Source organism: Aplysia californica, unplaced genomic scaffold, assembly GCF_000002075.1.
Source record: "Aplysia californica isolate F4 #8 unplaced genomic scaffold, AplCal3.0 scaffold00521, whole genome shotgun sequence".
NCBI classification, from domain to species: domain Eukaryota; kingdom Metazoa; phylum Mollusca; class Gastropoda; order Aplysiida; family Aplysiidae; genus Aplysia; species Aplysia californica.
The window spans coordinates 535,793-542,799 of NW_004797791.1; the positions used below are offsets into that span (position 1 = coordinate 535,793).

General features: G+C 41.8%; 2 protein-coding genes across 2 annotated transcripts in view; one reads left to right on the top strand and one right to left on the bottom strand.

Moving 5' to 3' along the window:
• Positions 1-353: 353 nt before the first annotated feature.
• LOC118478378 (uncharacterized protein K02A2.6-like) lies at positions 354-4,319 on the top strand. The gene has a single exon (XM_035971849.1). The coding sequence runs from the start codon at positions 354-356 to the stop codon at positions 4,317-4,319; it is 3,966 nt and encodes a 1,321-aa protein (XP_035827742.1).
• A 1,672-nt stretch (positions 4,320-5,991) lies between these two features.
• Positions 5,992-7,007, bottom strand: part of LOC101863607 — a gene marked incomplete at its 5' end in the record, with an annotated part of 42,266 nt that continues 41,250 nt past the window's right edge. The window contains 2 exon segments of the mRNA XM_035971850.1: positions 5,992-6,015; positions 6,785-6,956. Coding sequence (XP_035827743.1) covers positions 5,992-6,015; positions 6,785-6,956 — 196 coding nt within the window.

Here is a 7,007-nt window from a genome sequence, read left to right on the forward strand (position 1 = left end):
AAACGGTATACACGCTCACAAACATGCTGGCAGCGGTAAAAGTTTCATAAAAGTGAGACTCTAGTCTTGAAAATGTCTGGTGTTTCCATACATATTTCTATATCTTGTATGAACATGTCTTGAAAATTCAGGTGTTATATATATATTCTACGAAGCCTATATTCTATTTAGATTCTAGAGATCGGATCTGAACAGAAGTTTGGCCATGAGGCTAGCCAAGGAAAAAAGTGTTTGTAGAAAATAACAAAACTGTAAGTCAAGTATATTTTTCCTTGCAACAATTATTTTGCACTGAGCAGACGACGACCCAGATAGTGTTAATTTCTGCCCGATTTATCTGCAACCTGACGAACATGGCAGAGGCTAAATTTCGCCTTCCCTCACCACTCCAAATGAGTGAGGATAATTTAGCAGATCATTTTAGAAAATGGAAGAGACAGCTAGATGTTTATATGGAAGCCTCTGGGAACACCAGCAAGCCAGCTAAAACCCAGACAGCCATAATTCTGCACTGTGCAGGCCCAGAAGCCCGAGAAGTTTTTGATCAGTTTGAATTTGATAATCCTGAAGACAAGGATGACCCGCAACAAGTACTACTTAAATTGCAGCAGTATTGCAACCCAAGAAGTAACGAGGTTCTGCAAAGATATAGATTTTGGAACTTGCCTATGTCAACGCCTTTCGACAAGTTTTCAACTGAATTGAAGGCTCAGGCTGAGAAATGCAACTTTCAAGAGAAAGACAAGATGATCAAAGACAAAATTATTTTCAGTGTTCCTCAACATCTCAAGGAAAAGTTGTTGAGAGAACCTGATATCACTTTAAAGAAGACAATCGACATTTGCCAGGCATACGAGCAGACTGCAAACTACCTGAGAGAAATGAAAGGTGAACAGAAAATTGATAAGGTCTACAAGGGCAAGAAGCAATCATTTAAACTTAGTGGAGGACCATCAAGAAAGAAGGATGGAAGACCTACCACGAGTACGACCAGCAAAGATGCTGAATGCAGATTCTGCGGGAAACGCCATGAGCTCAACAAAGCCAAATGCCCAGCCTGGGGGAAAACCTGTAGCAATTGTGGAGGAAGAAACCACTTTAGGATAAAATGCAAGAAAATACACTCACTTGTAGAAACAGATGACGAAGCATGGATAAATGCTGTCGGCGACGGAACAAGAAGGGCTACAGCATGTTTGAAAATTAACGACTGCAAGGTCAGATTCCAGCTAGATACGGCCGCAGACGTCAATACAATACAACAGAGATTTGTTAGTAAAAATCAAGTAACAAGAACCAGTCATACACTCGTCATGTGGAACGGCACTAAGACGGCACCTTTAGGAGAAACAAGATTGTTAGTTACCAATGAGAAGACAGGACAGACGCTCACAGTGAAATTTACAGTTGTCAAAAACAATCTAAACTGTCTACTTGGTTTAACGACATGTCAAGATTTGGGATTAGTCACCATCAATCATGACAAGTTCATCACAAAGGTAGAAGAGGAACCAGGTCATCTGGGAACAGCGAATCTGAAGACAGACCCGGAGATAAGACCACAAGTTCTGCCTTGCAGGAAGATACAATTTGCCCTAGAAAAAAAGGTCAAAGAAGAGTTGGACTCTCTCATACAAAGAGGAATCTTGGTACCCATGACAGAACCGACAGATTGGGTGAGTCAAATGGCCATCGTGGAGAAAGAAAATGGATCTCTACGCATATGCATTGATCCCCGTCCTTTGAATAAAGCTCTTAAAAGGGAACACTATAAACTCCCTACGTTGGATGATGTCTTACCAAAATTTAGAGACACCAAGATGTTCACGAAGTTGGATGTAAAGGAAGCATTTTGGCACATCAAACTGGATGAAGAGTCGAGCAAGCTCACCACGATGATCACACCATTTGGTCGAGTGAGATGGACAAGACTACCATTTGGACTGAACGTGTCCAGCGAAATTTTCCAGAGACACCTTGCAACCGCACTTGAAGACCTACCCGGCATAGTGAATGTCGCGGATGACATCCTCGTGATCGGAAACGGCCTCACAAAAGAGAAAGCACAGAAAGACCATGATAGGAAATATGACCTTCTCAAGGAAAGATGTAAAGAAAAATGCATCAAACTCAACCAAGAAAAAGCCAGAGAAAGACAGGAAGAAGTTAGATTTATGGGTCACAAGATAGACAAAAGAGGAATAGAACCTGATGCTCGCAAAGTAGAAGCCATCATAAAGATGCCAACCCCAAAAGATGTTCACGACGTGAGAAGATTTTGTGGACTGGTTCAATACCTAGCCAAATTCCTCGAAAAGCTCTCAGACAGATTACAGCCTCTCAGAGATCTGACAAGAAAAGACACACCATTCGTCTGGTCCAAAGAATGTCAGACAGCTTTCTCCGAAATCAAAGAAATGATAGCGACGACACCAGTCTTACGATTTTATGATCCAAACAAGCCTTTAGAGGTGCAAGTGGACAGCAGCAAAGACGGTTTAGGCGCATGCCTGATGCAGGAGGGCCAGCCGATTGAATTTGCTTCCAGAACGCTTTCAGAAACCGAGCAAAGATGGGCACAGATAGAGAAAGAGATGATAGCCGTCGTATTTGGTCTTGAGAGATTCGACCAATACACCTTTGGGCGGAAAGTTCATGTGACAACAGATCACAAGCCCCTGGAAACAATAATAAGGAAGCCATTGAGTGAAGCTCCGAAGCGACTTCAACGACTCATTATGAGAAGCAACCGCTATGATTTTGATTTGACATGGGCGAGAGGAAGCTCACTACTAATTGCAGATACGTTATCGCGAGCAGTCGTCAGCAATATCATTTCATCAGAGAACGAGACGGAAGTTCAAGCAAAGAGCAACATACCAGATGCAATGATAGAGAAACTGAGGATAGAAACGTCAAAAGATGAGGACATGCAAACCCTGGCAGAAACAATCAGAACTGGGTGGCCAGACAGCAAATCTGAACTACCACCGTCAACCAGACCATTTTTTGACTACAGGGAAACTATGAGTATTGAGAATGGGCTGATTACAAGAGGAGAAAAAGTCCTCGTACCAAGGTCAATGAGAGAGGAGATAAAGAGAAGACTACATGCAGCTCACCTAGCAACAGAGAGTATGCTGAGGAGGGCGAGGCGGACTGTTTTTTGGCCAGGCATGACCGCTGAAATAAAACAAATGGCTGACAGGTGTGAAGTTTGTCAGCACAGCAAGCCAAGAAACCAGAGAGAAACACTGGTACAACACAGTATTGGACGAGCACCATGGGAAAAGCTTGGATCGGACATTTTTGAAATAAAAGGTAGACAGTACCTTATTCTGGTAGACTATTTTTTCAATTTCATTGAGGTCGACTATTTGCCAACATCGACATCTGGAACAGTAATTACCAAAATGAAGTCACAGTTTGCTAGATATGGAGTGCCAAAAATGCTTGTCACTGACTGTGGGTCACAGTATACCGCTTCAACGTTCCAACAGTTCACACAACACTGGGGTATCACTCATGTTCGATCATCTCCAGGCCATCACCAAGCCAATGGAAAAGCTGAATCGGCGGTAAAAATAATAAAAACAATGGTGAAACGCTTTGTGCAGAATCACGAAGATCAATACGAAGCACTGTTAGAACTTAGAAACACCCCAAGACAAGATGGGACGACTCCAACGCAGATGATGTTTCAGAGAGAAATACGAACGCTCTTGCCTCAAATGAGAAAAGAAAATTATGTTCCAGAAAATGACATGAAAAGATTATTAGCTCCCAAGATGAAAGTCAAGAGACAATTTGACAGAAAGGCCAGAGATATGAATCCTCTGCAAAAGCGTCAAACTATTTATTACCAAAACCCTGATAAACCCGGTTGGAACGCAGGCAGAATTAAAGAAAAGCTCAACAACAGATCTTATAGAATAGAAGGAGAAACTGGCGGCACCTACGTTTGGAATAGGGTGCATTTGAGACCAAAATCAACACCTTTCCACGAAAGGAAGGATGGGCCTGACGACAACGTCATGTTGACCCCAGCAGAAAGTCCTGCAGTAAAAGACCACAGTTTGCAAAGACGACCCAACACCACCGTTGATCGGCCTGATCAAGAAGTGTCAGCTCCTGACGGGTCGAGCAGATGCAGTCCGACTGTTGTTCCCGTTGAATCTACAAGTCAACAACCAACGACTTCATGGCCCACAAGCTTGAAGTCAAACCTGACTCCCTGTCCAAGTCATAACAAAGCACAAAACAAACACTACATAACCAGAAGTGGACGCATTGTCAAACCCAACACAAAAGACACATGAAGTTGAGATCATCGATTGCACCATTTGAATATATCTATGGCCTGTTTTTAAGATTGTGATACGGACAAGTGTGTTAGTGTGCAACATGCGGTCTACAACAACATCAAAACAAAGCAGTACATATTGTCTACACAATTGAACATTTAGTCACATATGCACAGACACCAGTCACCCATCAGAACAGTAGAGTTCTGTTTAGAAATCAGTCATACTCTTTAAAAGACAATTTTCCATTCTCATCACCGCTGAGAACTGACGAGCAGACGACCAGACCCGAAGAAGTTATCGAAAAGGATTTTGACAAGACAATTAACAGAAAGTTTTGATTTGTGTTATTAGAATATAAATGTAAATGGACTATCACCTTTTAGTATACATCGGATACAATGTGGAAAATCGCAGTTTGATTTAAAAGATTTACAGTTATGTAAAATCAGTAGTAATTTCTTGGGAATGGGATTCGTCAGATATATATTATGCTTTCTATTTTGTGTCGGTAACGCTCAAATGATATTAGTAGTAGAATTACTTATAATTAAACTTGGTAATAAAGAATATTTCTTATAAAGGGTTTTGAACTAATTGACTAATAAGATGTTGAAATGTTACGTTTAAGGAATGCACATAAAGCATCTTGCTAAAGAAGGGTGGATGTTGATATGTGTACATTGTTCGTGTTTCGTACCATTTCCGATGAATGTTTTTGTAACCACTGAGTTCAGCACGAGATTAAAGGGCTGGTGAGCCAGTGGGTCATTCCCTTCTCAGCCGGCAAACGTGCAAGTCGAGTCTGTTCTTCTTGGTGGTGTACATGTTGAGCCAAACGGTATACACGCGCACAAACACTCCCCATGTCAACGTCCAAACAAAGACAAAGATAGTTGTTCAGGCGTTGTCTTTTAACAGTGAGTAGTCCATTGATTTGGTTGAGCAATCACATCTTCGTTTCAGTTCATTAGTTTTTTAAAATCGTCCTATCTCTTGATTTGTAATGCTTATTGCTGGCACCCCCCCCCCTCTCTCTCTCTCTCTCTCTCTCTCTCTCTCTCTCTCTCTCTCTCTCTCTCTCTCTCTCTCTCTCTCTCTCTCTTCCTCTCTTATTCTCTTACTCTCTCGGAGGGTAAAAAAGTACATTTGATCTGTTCCAACGCATCGTGTACTTGGAATGATACTTTTTCTTCATTGAAGTCTGGTTCTACTACTATTTCCGTGCTGTATTTTCTGTAGCTTTCTTTGATGCCCAAAATGGTTCACATTGCTCGGCTTCTCAAAATTCCTTTTCTCGTTAGGGAACTCTGATGTCAAATCAAAGAGCTTTCAATGTCAAACAAGTTTGGATTGTGATACAACACGGAAATATACTAGTAATTTATACTTGACTACGTTATTTAAAAAAAATTGCAAACGAGCAAGATAAACAATTGTTTTACCCACTACTAGAAGGGCACACACATTACACAATGTGACAGTCGTTGTGAAACAATTCCAGTCTTGCATCTAGGAAATACACATTTTAATTATGTGACAGAGGTTTTCCCGCAAAACACATGCAGTCGACGTCATACATTATAATCTTTGGCCTGGAAACCGTGAATACTGACCGACCATTGTGTTTGCTCAACGCAGTCGCTCATATTTCAATGGTCTAAAGAGGCGTTCACGGCGCCAACGGTCAGCCCCGCGAGTCATAAACCGACTGATGAGATCGTGAATTCCACACAGGTGTGGGATTCACGGTTTCATCAGGCCACTTTTTGGGCACGGTGTTTATTCACGATTTTCTTATTACATCAGATTACACGTTTGAGTTGAGATAATTGAAAAATCGTTTTACAGGGACATGTATCTCACCGAGCACTATCAAAATATGCACACAAAAACCCCCCCCAAAAAAACGATTTTCGAAAATTTGTGGAATTCATGGTTTTAACAGGCGACCGACGATTTCCTGATTGTTTTTAACATTGAGCGTCCCACGTGAGCTTCATCAAGCACTACCTCATTTGACTTCTTTTCGTTCCACGATACTCTTAGCAGTCTCCTTAGAAACCACTTTTCTGTTGCTTCTATTTTATTTTCACTGTCTTTAGTGATTGTCCAGCATTCACAGCCATATAAGGGTTGACCATACATAGCATTTCAGAAGTTTCATTTTGGTGGTCAGTGAGATGTTTCTATTTTTCAGGATTGTGTTCATTTGATTGAAACTAGCCTTAGCCATTGTAATTCTCCGTTTTATTTCTGTGGAACATTTGGCATCAGAAGTTATCATATATCCTAGATATTTAAACTGCTGGACTTATTTGGTCTGTGACTAGACCATCACACCTCCACCCTTGCCTCGGACTAGGCCTATGTCCCTGTACATTTAAATCAGAAAAATACAATCAAAATCAAAATCAAACCTATAACGAGAATCAAAAAGAGAATGACCAATGGAGAGAGAGCCGGGAGGAATGTCCTACCATCTGACTGTTATGCTGACGGGCTGCTAACCGAGTCTTGTCGTCCACTCGTTGGGTAGTCATGTGATCGGGCAAGATGATGCGATTGGCTGGCACCAGACCTGACGTCATCAGAGGGGAGGCGGACTGGGCCGAGGGACTGCTCCTGGACAGGGAGCGGAGGTGGGAACTCCTGGGAGGGGGGGGGGGATAAATAGAGAGAGATATAGATTTAATAGATAGA